Source organism: Ascochyta rabiei, chromosome 18, assembly GCF_004011695.2.
Source record: "Ascochyta rabiei chromosome 18, complete sequence".
Taxonomy (NCBI): Eukaryota; Fungi; Ascomycota; class Dothideomycetes; order Pleosporales; family Didymellaceae; genus Ascochyta; species Ascochyta rabiei.
The window spans coordinates 895,972-912,392 of NC_082422.1; the positions used below are offsets into that span (position 1 = coordinate 895,972).

General features: G+C 54.0%; 8 protein-coding genes across 8 annotated transcripts, besides 5 other annotated features; 3 read left to right on the forward strand and 5 right to left on the reverse strand.

The window, feature by feature from the left end:
- The first annotated feature begins 80 nt into the window (after positions 1-80).
- Positions 81-104: a tandem repeat.
- Positions 105-291: 187 nt separating this feature from the next.
- EKO05_0010101 (GTP-binding protein gtr1) lies at positions 292-1,382 on the forward strand (the record flags this gene model as incomplete). The annotated part of the gene is made up of 2 exons (XM_038942777.1): positions 292-491; positions 545-1,382. 2 exons carry the CDS (start codon positions 292-294, stop codon positions 1,380-1,382), a joined length of 1,038 nt encoding a protein of 345 aa, XP_038794646.1.
- Positions 1,383-1,610: 228 nt separating this feature from the next.
- Positions 1,611-2,252, forward strand: EKO05_0010102 (uncharacterized protein; the record flags this gene model as incomplete). Its single annotated transcript, XM_038942899.2, has 2 exons — positions 1,611-1,784; positions 1,836-2,252. 2 exons carry the CDS (start codon positions 1,611-1,613, stop codon positions 2,250-2,252), a joined length of 591 nt encoding a protein of 196 aa, XP_038794647.2.
- Positions 2,253-4,069: 1,817 nt separating this feature from the next.
- On the reverse strand, positions 4,070-6,919 carry EKO05_0010103 (uncharacterized protein; the record flags this gene model as incomplete). Its single annotated transcript, XM_059637690.1, has 3 exons — positions 4,070-5,005; positions 5,060-5,927; positions 6,030-6,919. The coding sequence occupies 3 exons, from the start codon at positions 6,917-6,919 to the stop codon at positions 4,070-4,072; spliced, it is 2,694 nt and encodes an 897-aa protein (XP_059493673.1).
- Positions 6,920-7,660: 741 nt separating this feature from the next.
- Positions 7,661-7,692: a tandem repeat.
- Positions 7,693-9,083: 1,391 nt separating this feature from the next.
- Positions 9,084-9,109: a tandem repeat.
- Positions 9,110-9,188: 79 nt separating this feature from the next.
- EKO05_0010104 (uncharacterized protein) lies at positions 9,189-10,095 on the forward strand (the record flags this gene model as incomplete). Its single annotated transcript, XM_038942988.1, has 2 exons — positions 9,189-9,553; positions 9,612-10,095. The coding sequence occupies 2 exons, from the start codon at positions 9,189-9,191 to the stop codon at positions 10,093-10,095; spliced, it is 849 nt and encodes a 282-aa protein (XP_038794650.1).
- Positions 9,251-9,286: a tandem repeat.
- Positions 10,096-10,565: 470 nt separating the features above from the next.
- Positions 10,566-11,230, reverse strand: EKO05_0010105 (ankyrin repeat-containing protein; the record flags this gene model as incomplete). The annotated part of the gene is made up of 2 exons (XM_059637691.1): positions 10,566-10,972; positions 11,035-11,230. 2 exons carry the CDS (start codon positions 11,228-11,230, stop codon positions 10,566-10,568), a joined length of 603 nt encoding a protein of 200 aa, XP_059493674.1.
- Positions 10,655-10,691: a tandem repeat.
- A 1,221-nt stretch (positions 11,231-12,451) lies between the features above and the next one.
- Positions 12,452-12,832, reverse strand: EKO05_0010106 (uncharacterized protein; the record flags this gene model as incomplete). The annotated part of the gene is made up of 1 exon (XM_059637692.1): positions 12,452-12,832. The coding sequence occupies one exon, from the start codon at positions 12,830-12,832 to the stop codon at positions 12,452-12,454; it is 381 nt and encodes a 126-aa protein (XP_059493675.1).
- Positions 12,833-13,221: 389 nt separating this feature from the next.
- Positions 13,222-13,737, reverse strand: EKO05_0010107 (uncharacterized protein; the record flags this gene model as incomplete). The annotated part of the gene is made up of 1 exon (XM_038942979.2): positions 13,222-13,737. One exon carries the CDS (start codon positions 13,735-13,737, stop codon positions 13,222-13,224), a length of 516 nt encoding a protein of 171 aa, XP_038794652.2.
- Positions 13,738-15,208: 1,471 nt separating this feature from the next.
- Positions 15,209-16,117, reverse strand: EKO05_0010108 (uncharacterized protein; the record flags this gene model as incomplete). The annotated part of the gene is made up of 1 exon (XM_059637693.1): positions 15,209-16,117. The coding sequence occupies one exon, from the start codon at positions 16,115-16,117 to the stop codon at positions 15,209-15,211; it is 909 nt and encodes a 302-aa protein (XP_059493676.1).
- Positions 16,118-16,421: the final 304 nt, after the last annotated feature.

Here is a 16,421-nt window from a genome sequence, read left to right on the forward strand (position 1 = left end):
GGAATCCACAAGCCCAAGCTCCCGAGCTCCTTCCTTCCCTGTCACGCTTCGTTTCGTGGCACGTACTTCACTCGTAAAGCTGTTGCTGTTTTTGTTGTCGTTGTGCTGCGCTTGTTTTCCTTGGGGCTCCACGGCTTCGGTCCCGTCATCTCACGACGACTCTCTCTCTTCTACACGAACCGTACTTACCCCACGCGCCGACAGCTGTGGCCACACGTCCGCTGATCGCACTTTCGTTTTGCGGCTGCTTCACCGCACGCGCCCATTACTATTGCATATACGTGCTTCACGATGAATTCCCAGAAGCGTCAGAAGCAGCGCAAGGTGCTGTTGATGGGCAAGAGTGGGGCGGGCAAGTCTTCCATGAGGAGCATCGTCTTCAGCAACTATGTCGCGAAAGATGTGCGCAGACTGGGCGCCACCATCGATGTCGAGCACAGCAACATAAAATTCATGGGAAACCTCATGCTGAATCTCTGGGATTGTGGAGGGTACGTGGAAAGTCTCTACACACATGCAACGCCTGGATGTTGACCGCATACAGTCAAGACGGCTTCGTCGAGAACTACCTCACGCAATCACGCAGCCACGTCTTCGGCTCAGTAGCTGTACTGATCTTCGTCTTTGACATCGAGTCCCGCGAGTTCCAAGCCGACGTGGTCTCCTACTCGAACATTATTCGTGCCCTCCATGAGTGCAGCCCTACCGCCAAGGTCTTCTGTCTGATTCACAAGATGGACCTCGTACAAGCACGTCTTCGCGAGGCCATGTACCACGAGCGCTCAAACTACATTCGAGATGCAAGCGAGGGCTTCAGTGACACAGTCGAGTTTTTCCCCACCAGTATCTGGGATCAGAGCCTGTACAAAGCTTGGACAAAGATCATCTATTTCCTCATCCCGAATGCTGGCACCATCGAAGCACTCCTTTCACAGCTAGCGGACATCATCGATGCTAGAGAGCTCGTCCTGTACGAGCGCACGACCTGCCTCACAGTCGCACATGTAACCCGCGGAGACGGCGACGACAACCCGTTCCACGATCGCTTCGAGCGCATCTCGAACATTCTCAAAACGCACAAGCAGAGCATGGCCAAGCATACGAACATCCCAGCTGGCAGCGCAAACTTCGCGGAGATGCAGATCAAGACTGGCAGGTTTATGTTCTTCATCACACGACTTACTGAGAACACCAACCTGGCTGTTGCCATACCACCTTCCGAACAGGTCTTCAACGCTGCGCGTGTCAACATCTTCCAAGTTCGCCCCAGGTTCGCAGAGCTTGATATTGCATCGAAGCCACGCCCTCCGATTCAGCAAGCTTTCGCCGGCTCGGCCGATACAGTCGATACTAACAAGGGCAAAGAGAGGGCTATGAGCTAGGCACCTAAGCCTACCACACCTGCAGCTGGGATGAGGTACGAGAAAACATCTGTCGCATACGACGCTGCGGCATTCAACAACAGCGGCGACGAAGAAGATGCTACGAGGCAGTGTGTGGCGTTGAAAGCGTATATCCAAAATTGACAACAGTCTGTGCTCCACGACCCGCTGGCAAATGCGAAACAACAGGTAACCAGACATGAACCGAGTGAGGATCTGTCAGAACACATGGATCAGTTCTACAATGCTGCCACTGCCGGAACAGCATCAGTTGACGATAGCTGCGAATCAACGTCGCAATCCAGGGAGAATGCTTCTAGTTCGAACGCTAGAACTTCCTCTCGTTGTAGCGGTCTTGAAATGTCAGCTACTAGCAAAAGTTTGGCTGACAGTATACCCAATGTGAGCCAGGAAGCCCCAATTTTACTCGCCAATTCATCTGATTTGATATAGACAGAACTAGATGAGGACGCATTCGATACTTGGAGCAACTTGTCCTCCCATCTACGTCTACGTGACCGGACATCAGGCAAGGAGCAGCCTTGGACATATGGACCAGGGCAGGAAGAGGTACTGGCCGCGCCACAGGCAGAGCAGCTCTACGAAGCGATTGTCATGTCAGGGAGGCTCGATGCAGGGAGAAGTCCTTTCAGTGAGCCAAGTAGTCATGCTGAATCTGGTCCAGAGGCTGCTGCGAGCTTTCCAGATTTTGGCCATGTTAAGATGTGCAGCTGTGCATGGAATGTGTGGTACACGGGTCAGTGTCACGACAGCGATGAAGCACGCTCTGCCATTTTGCCACCTGAGCCATGCGAATCGGGGGTGCAGGCCTCCACGCGCCGTTTCGCTGCCGAGACAAGGATGCCTTGACGTATCCAAAGCACATATCTACACGCTGCGGCGCTGCCGGACGGTGCGTTTGCACAGAGATTATTGGTACCCACATCAATGCAGAAGATCGAATCCAGCCATTCTCCAACACTTGCACCCGCCCGTCCCCTGAACCACGCTTACGCAATATCTTGATTCTGCTACGCCTTGAATATATTAGCACCACGCACATGGACACTGCACGACCAGTAAGTGACCTCCAGACCCGTCCATCCACCTTCCCCGGACTATGCTAGCCCTGCAGGAGGGACACCTAGTAGCCTCTCCTCTCAACGCACCCTCGCACCATCTCGCTTCACTCCGATCCTTCCCTGGCTGCCTAGATCTCTTACAGCGAATGCGGCGACTTGGAGGATATCTTGAGGCTGGATTACGCAGTCGTGAACAAGAGGGTCATTGCAGTGGGCTTTTGGATGGAGAGAGCGAGCTTATGGCGTGTGTCAACGCCATACTCTATCAACCTCACTGCTGTGAACGAATTCGATGTTCAGCCATGCGTGATGCAGTTGCTTGATCACCGGTTCCTGAGCTAGCAGGTAGTAGTGCGTGGCATCACGGTACTTCGGTCCTCTTCAATGACCCATCTCCCCCCCAGAGTAGTGTGCTCTTGACATGCCCAGAAGAAGCCGATTCCACCTCCGGCTCCTTCAACCCCCCCTCCATCCGTATCCCGTACAGTAGTACCGTGCACAGTACCGCCCCGTAAACCCACCCTTCTCCCAGCAAGCCAACGACACCGCCGCCACCAGCGCTCCACAACAACCAATGACACCCCCCCGCTTGGCTCCATCCAGCCCGTACCACTTGAGCATCTCCACCTGCAGCGCCCCGGCGCCCACGCTCGTCCCACGGCCAACTGGTCGGGCTGTTCCGTTTCGAGACCCGCTCGCCCCGCGATATGCACCCGCATTCGTGACTGCGCACATAGGCGCATCCGCACGCGGCGGCCCCAACGCTGCGCTGCGTAAGCCTCTGTACGCATGCGGCGGACGAACGAACCAACCCCGCCGTGTCGGGAAGCGATGCGAGCTGGAACCCGAGAGCGCTCGAGAGACGATGGTATGGTACCGGGGACTGACTATCTACCTACCTACCTACGTGGGCGCTGTGCAAAAACCCGCCCCCGCGTTGCTGCAGTGGGTCAGTCCATCCAGTCCGCACCTCCTGGAGCCAGCAGGGACACGCTCACCGTCGGTGGATGCGGGTGGTGCAGCGCAGACATGCCGGCGCTCCTCGCCTTTCCTGCCGTCTGCTGAACCCGCATCCACCGTCCCGAGCATGGCCTTGCTGGGGAAACAGCAACAGGTTACGGTGGCGTGGGTAAAGCGCTGGGTCGTGCTTAGGCAAGCCGTCAGACTACAGCAGACTATCGAGACCTCAGCGCCTTTGTGCACTGCCTGCAGCTTTGGAAGCCGAGGAATGTGTTGAGGTCAGCGGCAGTGCTATGTACTTTCCGATCGGAGATATCTCCTCTGACGTTGAGAATGCACGCGGCAACGGATCGTGTCACCAGCAGTCGCAAGCCAACCGGTACATGTAATGCTCGTTTGTAGTTGTCATTGTACATTATGTCATTAAGCCCTAGTGTAAGGTATATCGCATCTACTCCGCCACGCGTTTCGATGGTGTTTTGTCAAATGTTGTATATAGTACAAATGCTGTCGATGGCAACATCATCGCATGCTTGCTCCTGTAATCGAAATGCATGGTACTCATGATACCAGAATGAGTTTTCCTGTGTGCGCAACCTCTCCGGAAACACGCGACTGTTGCTTACAAAGACGCAACGATGCACATCAGCGTCCTGTAAGCTGATCGACGACTTGGAATAGCTGCATGTTGCTTGCATGGTACATGGCGTCATCCTTGCCGAAGGCCACATCGAGACTATCGCCAATCTTCCAGAACCGGCCGTGATAGTCGTCATCCTGCTTTTGCTCAACGTCGATGTCGGTAAGCTGCTTCAAGCGATTCGATACAGCCTTTTGCTGTGTACGTGCCGACGCCCAGAACGTAGCCAATTCATCAATGCAGAACATTGTGGCAGCAACCGTGTCAATAAGGTTGGGTAGTGTAGCGAAAGTCCCGGCACTGGATAGAACGTCGATTGATAGCATGAGCGCATAACCCGGGAAGGGTGTTGAAAAGAAGTACTCCGAGGTGTCGTTGCGCCGTTGCCGGTTGATGAGGGCTAAGCTGTGCATCATGGACAAGAAGTTCGACGCATTGTGAAATGCATGCTCAATATTGCGGCTTATCTTTTCGGCGCACATCGCAGTCAGTCGAATCTGGCGGTTGAGTCGAATAATGGTGGCGTGGTAGAGGGCATGAAGCGACATAAAGGTGCCGACATTTCCTTCAGCAATGCTGTTCTCGAGGTTTTGGGGTGTGTACTGTAAGTTGGTAGGCAGCATCGCAAGCCAACCCTCCAGTCGCTCGTAGGTCTTGGTATAGAACGGCTCATAGTGTTGCTCGTAGCCGGTGTCTGGGCGGCGAGCTGCACGCCCAGTGAACGCCAATACGTCGCCCCAAAGAGTTGAAATGAGACACAAGTATGCCATGTGTCCAAGAACTGGAGTCTTGGGCGCAAAGCGGTTGAGAAGCTGGTAGTCGAAAAGAGGTGTGTCGCAGGGCGTGCTGTTCTCGTACGTCGCCTCCACGCATGGAAGACGAACGAAAGCATCTTCTATACTGACAACGAACAATGTTCCACCGAAAAATCCGTTGTAACGCTGTTGTTGTATTAGGTCAATGGTGGTAGTTAGCCTTGTCACATCCAGACTTACATCCATCAGAAACCCAGACCAAAAGGTGCGCCTGCAGCACTCTTCGAAGGTCAGGCGATCAAACCCATACTCTAGTTCAGATGCTTCATCTGCCAACTCCTTCATCCCCTCTTCGGTATTCAGCCTCAGTGCACTGATCGCACGAAGGCCGGCTCCACAGTAATCCCACGCCTCTTGTGACTTCCCTTGCGCAAAGTTGTAAAGCGCTAACAACAACCGGCTCTGGCACAGTTGTAAGGTAAACCTGCCAAACCGCTTTTCTGCGGCGTATGTAGCGACAGCGGCAAAACGCTTCCCAAGAGCTCGTTTGTCGATATTGGGCGAGAAGAGGGAGCCTATTGCTAGTACTGAATATAAGAGCATGCGATCATCCTGAGACTTTGCCCTGCCGAATCGCGCCCACGACTTGAAAGCTTTCCGAGGAAACATGCCATACGTGGCACGTCCAGCGTGAAGGAAGTATAGGTCCAAGAGGTGAAGCGTGATCTCAGGATCCATCTCGCCGGGATCTTGTTCCCATTGTAATGCGAGGTGATCTTGGTACAAGCCAGCGCTCGAATTATGGTGTTCGCCGGGGTTAACTGAGTTGCTCCAGTCGGAGTCGTGTGAATGAACAGATGCATCTCTGAGGCCTGCAAGTGAAGGCGGAGGAAGGTAGTCTCGAGACTGAAGTGTAGCTCCGCTGTACCGGGCATCAGCTGTTCTCAAGTTTTCCCGCAGGCCTGCAATGCGATCCACTTTTTCTGAGCTTACAGACGGGCTCATCGATTCCGTTGCATAGTTCCTGAGTGTTGCGGCAACCGGGGTTGGCGGCGAAGCCTCAGTTGATCCGTTTCGCGTGCCTGGCTGATTTGGCTGGTTCAATCCCCTGTCAACCGTTAGTACTGTTCGAATTTCCACAGACTCCGCGACACCGCTGCTGCTACAGAGCAAGCTTGCTAGTAGTCAATGCCTCTTTCGGTGGACTTGCCCTCTGCATATTCTTTGAGATTTTGCGCACTGATGGCACTTGGGGTACCCTGGTTCACATTTGATCTTCTTCTCTCGGCAGGTCAAGCATGCCTGCGCTAGTCGCTTGCGTGGTTTGCCGGCTTTGGTGATACCCCATGATGGATTGACTGGCTCACCATCTATGACAGCTCTGCAGTAGGTGCCGTCTTCGTAGATGTAGCAGAGACCTTCACCTGGCATTTCGCGTTGCGCAATGCATCTCGATGCACGGATTGGCGCGCGAGAAAGTGCATCGATACGTCTCCTAACCGGTCGTGAAGGATCTTCCAGCTCGTCGCATACTGCATGACTGGACAACGTACCCGCGGACTCGGATGCGATTGACGGTCGACGAAAGACGCTGCCAGCTGTACTGTCGTGCGCAGGCTGAGTACAGCCTCCATGGCGTTGATATTCCAAGGAGCCAGTGCTAGGTGCAGAACCTGGCGTTGGGGGAGTTGTGAACTGCTGTTCGGTATGGGCGTGGAGTAGTGGCGGCCGGTGTGCATATGGCACCTGGAGAGCTGTGGGATTTCGCTCGAAATGTCCGTGTGCATGACTCTCAAAGTTGTGGCGGCGTTTCAAGGTGGGACTAGAAGACCTGTACTGCGCAGAAGCGTTGTGGCCGTGTTGAGGGGTGACCTGTCGTAACGAATGATCAGAGGGCTTGTCGAGTAACTCAGGCTCTAGAAGCGTGCGAAGACTGGGGAGTCGCTGTGCGCTGGTCTGACTTTCACCGGGCTCTCTTGGACGGTAGTGATCGCCGGAGGGCATGCTTTCCAGGCGTGAGAATGGGCCAGGGGGCGTTGGATAGGGCTGGTAAGATGCTGGAGGCCCTCCATGAGAAGGAATGCTTGGTGGGAGACTCATGTTGAGAAGCATAACAGATAGAGGTGTTCCGGTACGGCGTCCTGCTTTTAGGAGACTGCTTCCACGGGAGTCTGGTCGAGAATCCACATAAGACTGTTGGGGTTCAAAAGAAGCAAGAAGATTGGCAGCCAGGTTGCAGATGCTATTCTGGTCTCAAGCTGTAGCGACTACAATAATTGGTGTCCAGATTGTTGAACGCGTGCATGTAAGCTGCAGACTGTTAGGCGGGGGGCAAGAGGAAAGCTGTGTGCGTCTGGAGCGTAGCAGAAATCTGCGGCGTTGTTGCGGACGGCTACGATCTAGAGAAGACGTCAAAGAAGCCGTGAGTCCGTGCAGGGCTGACGTTTCGACTGACCACCGCCCGGCTCCTGCTGAACTGCAGCCGAAGCGGCAGGGTAGAGTGGAGCGCGTGTAGGGGTTGTACAGGAGTAACACGGGTTTGACTTACGGACCCAGGGTTAGGATTGCGGCGCAGACGCAACTCTAGACGTTGGGGAAGGCTAGGCATGCACGAGCGCGGGTTCGAAGTGGCTCGATGTGCGGCGAAGGAGGATAGTAACGAATGAAGAATAGCATAAAGTGGTAACGATGAGTGCAAAGGAGTAACGGCAAGCCGTGCAGCGGCAGAAGTCCACAGCTGGCAGGGGCGGACCCTGGACTGCAGCGCTGCAGCGTTGGTTCAGGAACGTAGTGGCCGCAGCGTCGATGTGAGCAGGCCAGCTATGCTCTCAGGTTCTGCATGACGCAGTCGACGACGACGACGACGACGACGATAATGGGTAGGGCATGGAGCTGTGGCTGTTGCTGTTTGAGACGCGAGAATGCTGCATGTGCCGGAGCGTGTGAGCCGGCCGCACGGTGGCTGCGAATGTCAACACTGCAACAATCGCACACTGCAATAATCGCGCAACGGAGAGGGTTTCTCGTGCAAGCTCGGTGCGTAGCGTGTTTGGTGTGATGCGAGACACGGCGGTAGCTGTCCAGAACAATACAGCCGGGCAGGCTGGATGATGGTGAGTGCTGTCCAAGCCCCCAGATCCCCTCCTAGCGCTCCGAGCCATCTCTCTGATGACGGTCGATCTAGGTATGCACCAGCGATGTGATGCAGGCGAGCATGTCCTTGCCCGCCCGCCCGCCAATAGGCTTGCTACAGAGTCCAGACGGGCTTGCGCTACTGGAGCGCGCCGTGGCCTGCCCTCAGCAGCTGTTTGGACTGGCTGGACAAGCGTAGGTAGACGATGCTGGCGCCGGTCCGTTGCGAAACGCATAGTCAGCAGGTTAGCAGCTCTCGCGCAAGCCGGCCAGCGTCCCAGCTTCTTTGTGGGTGACCAGACAGCCAAACGTCCTGCACCAGCATCCATCTCCCGGGCTGGCGGCCCTGCGATGCCCGGCCTGGCCCAACAGCCATCTACTCGCACGGCAGCGGCGCACTGAGGCTTGACGTTGTTTGACGTTGTGAAGCAACGACACATGTGCTTCCCCGCTTAAGCGGCGGGACGAGCTTCCTCCCAGGCGCGTTGGGGGAGCCGAGGGGGATGGAGTCCCGCTTCCGCCGTCTCTCGATTTTCCGTGGCTACTAGTAGCATCGCCGCTCAACGGCTCTGACCACGGCCTTGTGCTCGCGTGCATGCCGCCAGCTGCTTGGCCAGCGCCGAACAGATCACAGGCCCTGCTGTTGGTCGCGCGACGAGGCACATGCTGCACAGTAAGCGGAGAGTGGAGGCATCACCAGCACGTCTCCTCATTCGAGCTTAGTGTGCCGCTTCCCGGCGCCGGTGGTGGACGAGCCGCCGTGGTTTGACGACCGCAGGCCCTGGCTCTCCTAGGCACTGCCAGTTGGACAGCCTCGGAGGCCTCGGCTGCACGCGTCCAACCCGTCCACGATGGTCAAGTCATGTCATGTCGCCAGTCTGCCAGCACGTGGCAAAGGCCACAGTCTGACACGGCGGTGTTCACACTGAAACTGTGCGATCATCGTCGAGCGATGGCGTCTCTCCGCACGCACACGGGCATCTCGGCCTGACTAGGAAGGACCGGACGCCGAGTCTGTGGAGTATCACGTGTTGCCAAGGCTCTAGAAGCCAGTGCACGGCTTCCGTGCGCCTTTGCGCCTCAAGTCTGCATTCGTCTTGCGTCCACGGCGTCCCGTCCACGGCATCCCGTCCAGCAGCAGGAGCAGCAGCAGCGGCATCGTGCATACAGCCGCCTCTTTCTTCTTAGCGCATCAGTCCTAACCTCCACATCACATAGTAACACCTAGGCTATCGCAATGACCACCGACCAAGTCAAGCCGTCACCAACCGCGCAGGCGCATCCCAGTGAGAGCACCCGCCATGCCCATGACCATGGCCATAAGCAGAGCATACCGCCTGCAACTACGCCGTCCAAGGAAGAAGACACTCCTAGTGAAAGGAGCGAAGGCGCCGTCTCGGAGGACAGTCCGCCCCTGCCAGATGAGGAGGCGCCTCCGCTGCCTGACGAGCCGGTGCCAGACGCAGAGGACGACGGCTGGGAGCCTCGCTGGGACAACAATGCGCAAGCATGGTATTTTTACAACAACAAGACGGGAGCATCACAATGGGAAAATCCACGTGTGCCCGAGGCCGCCACAACCAGCTATGCATCGTACGACAGGTTTGCTAACATGTACTGTCTTATTTCTCCTTCTCAGCCTAATGTGTAATCCCGACAGAACCTTCAGCGCTGCTGCCCTGCCTTTGAATACCGGCGCACCCGGCACCAGCTCTCCGCCCAGGCGCAAATGGGGAGGATACAACCCCGCCATTCATGGTAGCTATGATCCCAATGCCGACTACGCACGGGAGGCAACGAAAGAAGAGGAGGAGGAAGAGGCGGCTGCCCAAGCTGCGGCAGCTATGGCGGCTGGCCTACCCAATCCCACTGGGACGGATTACACAGCACAAGCACAATTTAACCGCTTCACTGGCAAGTTCCAGACAGCTGGCCAGGGTCCTGAGGTGCACAACGACGAGAACAAGAGTAAACGCCAGATGGCTGCCTTTTTCGATGTCGATGCTGCGGCCAACAGTCACGATGGTCGTAGTCTCAAGGCGGAACGCCGTGGCAAGACATTGAACAAGAAGGAACTCAAGGCGTTCAAGGAGAAGCGCCGTGATAAGAAGGAAGAGAAGCGCCGCGCTTGGCTACGTGACTGAGTTGCTGGGCGGTAAGGAAGAAAAGTACAAGTGAGGTCGCTACGTCCACTAATGCAGCGTAGGCATGAGTAGCAACATTGCAACCAGATTGCGCATTGGACTTCAAGGTAGGATATCAGACACTCGGTTGCACAGAGACTGGCTGTGTTGGGTGCTACTCTGCATTCTTGCATTCTCTTTGACGGTCCATCCATCTTCTGAGGCCATTCTGAAATCTATACCCATGTTTGTTGGTTGCCACGACGCCTCGTCTTCCCACTAGTCGAAAATGCCCGTGTGCACAGCACTTTCTATATGAGTAATGCAATGTACCATGTTCATATAAGCCACATGTGCACACTGAGTCGTGCGTTGTTCTTATCCGCCACCCAGCCTGTTTACTCGGTGGACCTTTCTGCTCCTCTTGCGGCGTGTGATACAACTCCAACATTCCAAGCAGATCAATCGCGTGTTTCCTGCTTCTCGCACTCTCACTTCTCTTGGGTATCCTTGGTCTGCAGCTCCTCCATCTTCTCCGTAACATCCTCCATCGGTCCACTGGTATCTCCCGCTTTGAACACCATCTCCTCTCCCTCCCCTCCAGCACTCCCCTCCCCGTGACTCGCGCGCCCTCCGACACTCTTCTCCAGCGCTTCAACGTGCCCTAGAAGCCAATCCACAACCTCCTTCTTGTCATTTACTTCCGCCTCAAACACAGCATCGTGCCCTGCTTTGTTGAAAATCGTTATGTCGCCGCCCGCTCCTATCAGCTGCTTGACGGCCTCGAGGTGACCGTTGAGAGAGGCCCAGTGGAGCGGCGTGTTGCCAGAGGCGTTTGTGAGGTTGAGGAACGGCGCGGGTTTCTGTGTGGAGGTGGAGAGGAGAAGTTTCACAATGTCTACTCGGGCATTCATTAGCCTTCTTTGCATGAGAGCCGAGTAAGATCCAAGCAGAGCTGACCGTCGTGTCCGTTTGCGGCTGCGTAGTGCAGCGCTGTGTTCTGCGAGTACGAGTCTACTGCCTCTGTGAGTATTTGGTCTTTCGGTTTCGAGATTTGGTTGGACAGGGTGTCGAGGAATTGGGCCAGTTCCGTGGCTTCGTTGGCGCGCGCGAGGTAGAGGATCTCGTCTACCGAGTCTTCGTCGAGGTTTGACATCTTGGAACTGGTGTGATTACGTAGGGGTTTCTCTGGCTTGCGGTGTGGTCCGTGATTTGCGAGGCTCGTGACGTTACGTGAGGCTCTGCTGCTCTGCAAATAATTTTTGGCAGGCGGGGCAACTTGACGCGGGGTAGGAGGCTAAAGCCTATCAGGTTAGTGAGGTAGATCGACACTTTCGTGTTTGTTTGTGTGACGATACTGTGAAACCTTTTCATTACGATGAGACATTTGTTTATCACCCAAACCTTGTACTAAGACTTGCACTTCAATTACCGTGAAGATTCTCGTCTGTTAGAAACATCTTAGCCTCGATGTTGTACAAAGCGTACCGCTCTAGGCATCTGCTGCCACAAGTCACAAGATCAGCTAACAGATCTAAATGTTAGTTTTTGCATCTAACCTGGAAAGAGCATAAGATAGCTCTAACACGTGTGTCGGCTCTTCGGCTGCCTTTTGCTCCCGTGCCTCGATGAACCTTGAAGAGGACACATTGCTTCCAGCGGAACATGGGGCGAGAACGGCAATTGTCCCAAGTGACAGGACGCTCCACCCCGCCAATACTTTGAGTGCATATTTCTCAGTCCTTTGGCAAAGTTTGAAAGATCCTAGATCCTGGTAGTGACAACACCAGACGGACGTTGTCACTGGCAGCCTTGCCTTGAATGCATTCGCCAACCCCTGTCTCGGACGGCTCGGATTCAGGGCCGAATATCGACATGGGTCAGCAAACCCATACGACTTCGGCACATGAGCTCGTCTCGGTTGAGAGCCGTTTCAAGGGTCGCTGATGCAGGCTAAGCCGGCTATACTACTCGACAACGGTATGATATCTGCAGGTACGCGTAGAACTGCCCTTACTCAGACCTCGCTTCAAGCCGCAAAGGTAGCTAGTTTTGAAGGTCGCAAAATCCTTCAAGGGTTTTGGAACTTGCTGCTGCCGTTGTCAGCACCATAACAATGCTGTGTTTAATGGTTGCATCGAGAGATTTTCTGTTGTTCAAATGTCATCATGTGCTGCTCATCAAACCGCCTCTTGCAGACATCCTTCCGGGTCCTTCGTGCCGCTTCACATGCAAGGCGAGTGTTTAAAGAAAAATCGGTTGGAGTCGGACCGAGCGCCATCAGGCCACTTCACATGCTCACGTTCAACCTTAAAGTTCGTGGTTATACTAGTCAATTTACATGTAAATGATACATTCCCAACAACATCTACTTTCGCTACAATGTACGTACGAGAAATATCGATGCCCCGACAATGACACCGCTGAGCCGTATTTGCGCCGTATCTATACTTTGCGACGGCTGCGACAGCCACCAACACGGGGCGGCCCACCACGATCGGCCTTGCGCTTTCGAGTGCCGAAACTTTCTCTCTGCCCGCTTCCTACTGAAGGAAGGGCTTGCGTGCTGGTCTGCGCCACTAGAAGCTCGCTTGGAGGGTAGAATGAGCTCGACCCGCTGCTGTGCCGTAATGACGTGTGAAAGATTTGTCATGTGCGTGTGAGTGTTTCTCACAACTTGTGTCGTGGGTCGGAAGAAAGAGCCTCTTGTGACTTGCGCCCCTTCTGTGGTGGTCGGTGTTACACAGCCTATAACCATGACGTCTGTCTCTACCGGGCCGATGAGAACACCATTAGTTTTTCCGTATGATGATGAAGGTTTCAAAAAGCATTGTTCTTCGTACCGAGAACCGATTAGTTTGGTTTGAACAGGCCATGCGTGGTGTGAGCATGCGATTATGGCGTTGTCTCCAGCTCAACGCAAAACGTGAGCTTTGCAACAGAGAAACTTGGCACCTGGCTCAGCTGTCGTAGCACTGAGGTCTCGCAGCCGGTAATGGCATCTTCAAGGTCCCACGCCAGCTTGAAGCTCACCGGCTGAGGGCGTCGTCGCGTCAAGTCAAATGCTACAAGATCGAGACTGTAAAATCTGCTACAGTTTTCTTTCCATCTTCTGGCAAGCGTTATCTGCGATAACCACCAGGGAACTTAGCCCTTTATCAAACACAAGTCCTCGTACGCTTCGCGATCTGATTCCAGAGAAATACGATGATCAGGCAAGCTGTTTGCATCTGCCAGCTTCCACTCATCACCCAAACCTTTGCAGAGAACCGCTACAAGCAGCACGATCATCTGCACAGCGAAAGCCCTTGTTTGCGATTTGTCAACAGTGCAGTACGTAGCGAAAGGCACGAATTCAAGCGCAGTCTCGCTCTGCTTCAGAGTATCGTTCTTCGACTTCGGCGCTGTGGTAGAGTCTGTCTTGTGTTCCGCCCTGAACGCTGGCTGGAAATCTGCCCGGAGCAGGGAGAGAAGTTGTACAAGTAGATCATCGCCCCCGAGCAGCTTGGAGCGGCGGCAAGCTTCGATGTCGGCGCACACCAACTGACCATCGAAGTCGCGGTGGACACGACCGCTTCGTGGGAGCAGTCGCAGAGCTTCTCTCACGATGTCAATAGGTCGAGGGCCAGATGGGGACGCCTTTTGAAATACTTTTCGGCTCATGCCTTAGGGGTCGTTCGGCTCTTCCAGGTATTCCGCCAGTAGTGCAGTTCATCCAGGGCCGTTCTTCACGCCTCGAAGCTGCACTTCAATGAAGCAATGCATGATGACGCGCCACATAGTCTCGTAGGCTGGCAACAGAAGATTCAACGGGTTCACTAAAGAGATTGTAGGCTCTACTCTTTCGATTGTGTCTTCGGGGAAGCAACCTGGCATGGTACGCGTAGTGACGTTTCGCAGAGCCTGGTGCAATGTGACTTCGTCACCCCACTGAGGTCGCTCGCCGCTCACCGTCTGGGGTCTTGGATTCCATCCAGAGCTCGCCGATACGGCGGCCTATGTATGTGATGTCGTTGAATGTATTATGCGTCCCGAATACGGCCTCGGCATCGTCGAAGAGGTAGGAAAGGGAAAGCTTCAACGTGACGAATTGCACCAGTTCAGTGAGTTTTATAGATCTATACTGTTCCTTGTGTCGCTCATAGTCAGTGAAATAGTCAATTGCGCGTTTTCGTGGGTCAGTCCACTCTCCTGCGTCTGATCTGTTCGTCATATTGCAAACCGAATTCATCTTCTTGATAGTTTTCACACTGAAACCTAAGGAACTTGCATTGGTGAAGATGTTCTTGATGCCAAATACCTCCACAAGGCGCTGGTTTGGTCTCGCTCTGGCTTCTCCGAGGCTATGATGGGGTTGATCGTCCGGCCTAAACTGGATGATATTCAAGCAGTCTTGAGCCTTCGCGAGCTCCTGTCGAGCTGCTGCTCAGGTGTTGCGTTTGCTTCAGTCTGTTCTCCCCTGTTTGAAGGTATAGTAAGTCCAAGTGAATGTGAGGATCTATGGTCAGAACAGCGAGAGACTGGAAGGTCAAATATGTACTTGTGAACTGTAGTGTCGTCGCTTGCTTTCGTGAATGTTTGGAACAACCGCGTGACCACCTCATTGTTTGGCTCATGCGAACACGCCCTCGTACTTCGTGTGCTGTGTTGCACACACAAAAAATAGACCACGATGGTTTTCACATGTGAGACAAATACCCAAGACCGCTCACTTCCTGTTTGCTGTCATGTCCTGGGTGAAGTAATACCTTCTCAACAAGCGTCGTGTTGTTCCATGCTATACAGCCTGTGGCTTTTTTTTTCGGATTTTTCACCGTCTACAAGCCAGCAATGAATTATCATTTCGACTTATGCATATGTAACTAGAATTCAACATAGTGCATTTGGATTTGCTCAAGTCGCTTCCGTCATCTGTTACCACACATGTTGAGAATCCATAGAGCTGAACTGAGCGCTTGGGATATTGCAACACAATCACAATCATGGAAGTTCTTTCAACAAACCTGTCCGTTCGATAAGTGGAGTGACCGGCCTTGTTGAATAAAGTGGAAGTTTCGTCTACCGAAACGTCCTACGTGCTGACAAGATTGAGATAGAACAAAGCTTAACATTTTCGATATAATGAGAATGACTTTCAGACAAGGCGTGGAGTTCTCGGATCTCCTGATAGCTCCCAGACTGGAGGAGCTTGGGACGGTAGCTCTTGCGGTTGCGTCCATATCTCGAAGGGCTGCTTGCTTCGCTGATCAATGCCGGGAAGCTCACTGATGCCCGGTCCATGGAGCTCTTCGTTGCTTTTCTTCTGGCGCTTGTGCCTCCGGGCGAAACACAATATCACAACAATGATAACGATGAGTCCCACTGCTCCACCCACGCCTGCTCCAATACCGATCATCTTTGCGTTGTCTGCCTTCTGTGCAGTCGCTGACGAGGTCGCTGACGAGGTCGCTGACGACGTGCTTGTTGGTGCACTCTCTGAGGTAGTGGAACCCGTCGCTGTTGGTCCAAATGATGAAGTTCTCACGCCTGATACTGACAGCGGCGCAGATGACGAAGTAGCACTCGTAAATGCAGCACTCGTGGATGCACCCAACTCAGCACCCGCCAACGTAAAAACCGCCTTTTCCGTACTACAACACCTCTGCCTCTCCGCCTCGCTCTCGCAGCAGTACTTTGCTTCCTCTCCATATCCCTGACTCCCACACTGCCACACCTGCACACCGTTCGTCCTGAAATCGTACGCGCTGGAATTTTTCGGTGTATCCTGATTCAACTGGCACGTTTGCGGGCACAAAGACGAAGACCAGGATTTGTCGGTACATGTACCGCGGGCGTAGTTGATGCCGGTATCGTTTGAAGCTTCGAGAATACAAAGTCCGTTCGTAAGGCAGGCGGAGCGGGAACCACAACACTGTGTGAAGAGCGCGTTGGGGTCACAGGGGACATCGCTGCTGGGATTCCCATTTGGAAAATAGCAGGTATTTGCGCAGAAAGACAGGTGGGTTAATGAAGATAAAAATATGAGGTGCAGTTGGATAAACATGGTAAAATTTGTAGAATACCACCTCAAAGAAGAGAAGGAACGCTATGGAGTGACGAATCTACGAAGAAGTTTGAGTTGGTGAACACTGGGCGCTTTGTTGAGAGATGCATGCTGTGAGGGGCGGGCGGCACAGCAGTATGAGCGGCACAGCAGTGTGGGCGGTAAGTAACTGCTTAGCTCCACAGTTGCAGGTTACAGGAGGATGGCATGGGTATACTGTTGAAATGAAGGGACCACAGGATTAGCGCGCGGCTATTAGATTAGTTAGCTTGAAGACAGCCCCTGTACGTGAAGGAGTGTGATT